The sequence below is a fragment of the Habropoda laboriosa genome, unplaced genomic scaffold, assembly GCF_001263275.1.
Source record: "Habropoda laboriosa isolate 0110345459 unplaced genomic scaffold, ASM126327v1 scaffold6272, whole genome shotgun sequence".
Taxonomy (NCBI): Eukaryota; Metazoa; Arthropoda; class Insecta; order Hymenoptera; family Apidae; genus Habropoda; species Habropoda laboriosa.
The window spans coordinates 7,041-7,412 of record NW_017106158.1 but is presented as its reverse complement, the minus strand read 5'-3'; the positions used below and the strand labels follow the sequence as shown (position 1 = coordinate 7,412).

The 372-nt window shown below is 41.7% G+C and overlaps 1 protein-coding gene across 1 annotated transcript in view; it reads left to right on the top strand.

Moving 5' to 3' along the window:
• LOC108578291 (serine-rich adhesin for platelets-like) overlaps positions 1-372 on the top strand; it is a gene marked incomplete at both ends in the record, with an annotated part of 8,844 nt that overhangs the window by 3,966 nt on the left and 4,506 nt on the right. The window contains one exon of the mRNA XM_017941591.1: positions 37-351. Coding sequence (XP_017797080.1) covers positions 37-351 — 315 coding nt within the window. The remainder of the gene's footprint in view (positions 1-36; positions 352-372) is intronic.

Below are 372 nucleotides of genomic sequence, written 5' to 3'. Positions count from 1 at the left end.
AATATGCACATACCAATGGTAGTACTGACATTGTAGATGGTAAGACAAATGACTCGAGTGCAGGCGGTACAAACTCGACAGCAATTGGTGTAAATGCAGTGATTAACTCAGGTGCAGATAATACAATTGCTTTAGGTAAGAGTACATCTGCTGCTGGAACAGCGACTAACTCCGTTGTTATTGGTAATAACTCAAGTGTGACGGGTGCTTCATCTGTTGCAATTGGTGATGGTGCTGTTGCTTCTGGTACTCAATCTATTAGCGTGGGTACTGGTAACAATGTGACTGGAAATCATTCTGGTGCATTTGGTGACCCGAGCACAATTACTGGCAATGAAAGCTATGTATTAGGTAACAACAATACTGTAAGTA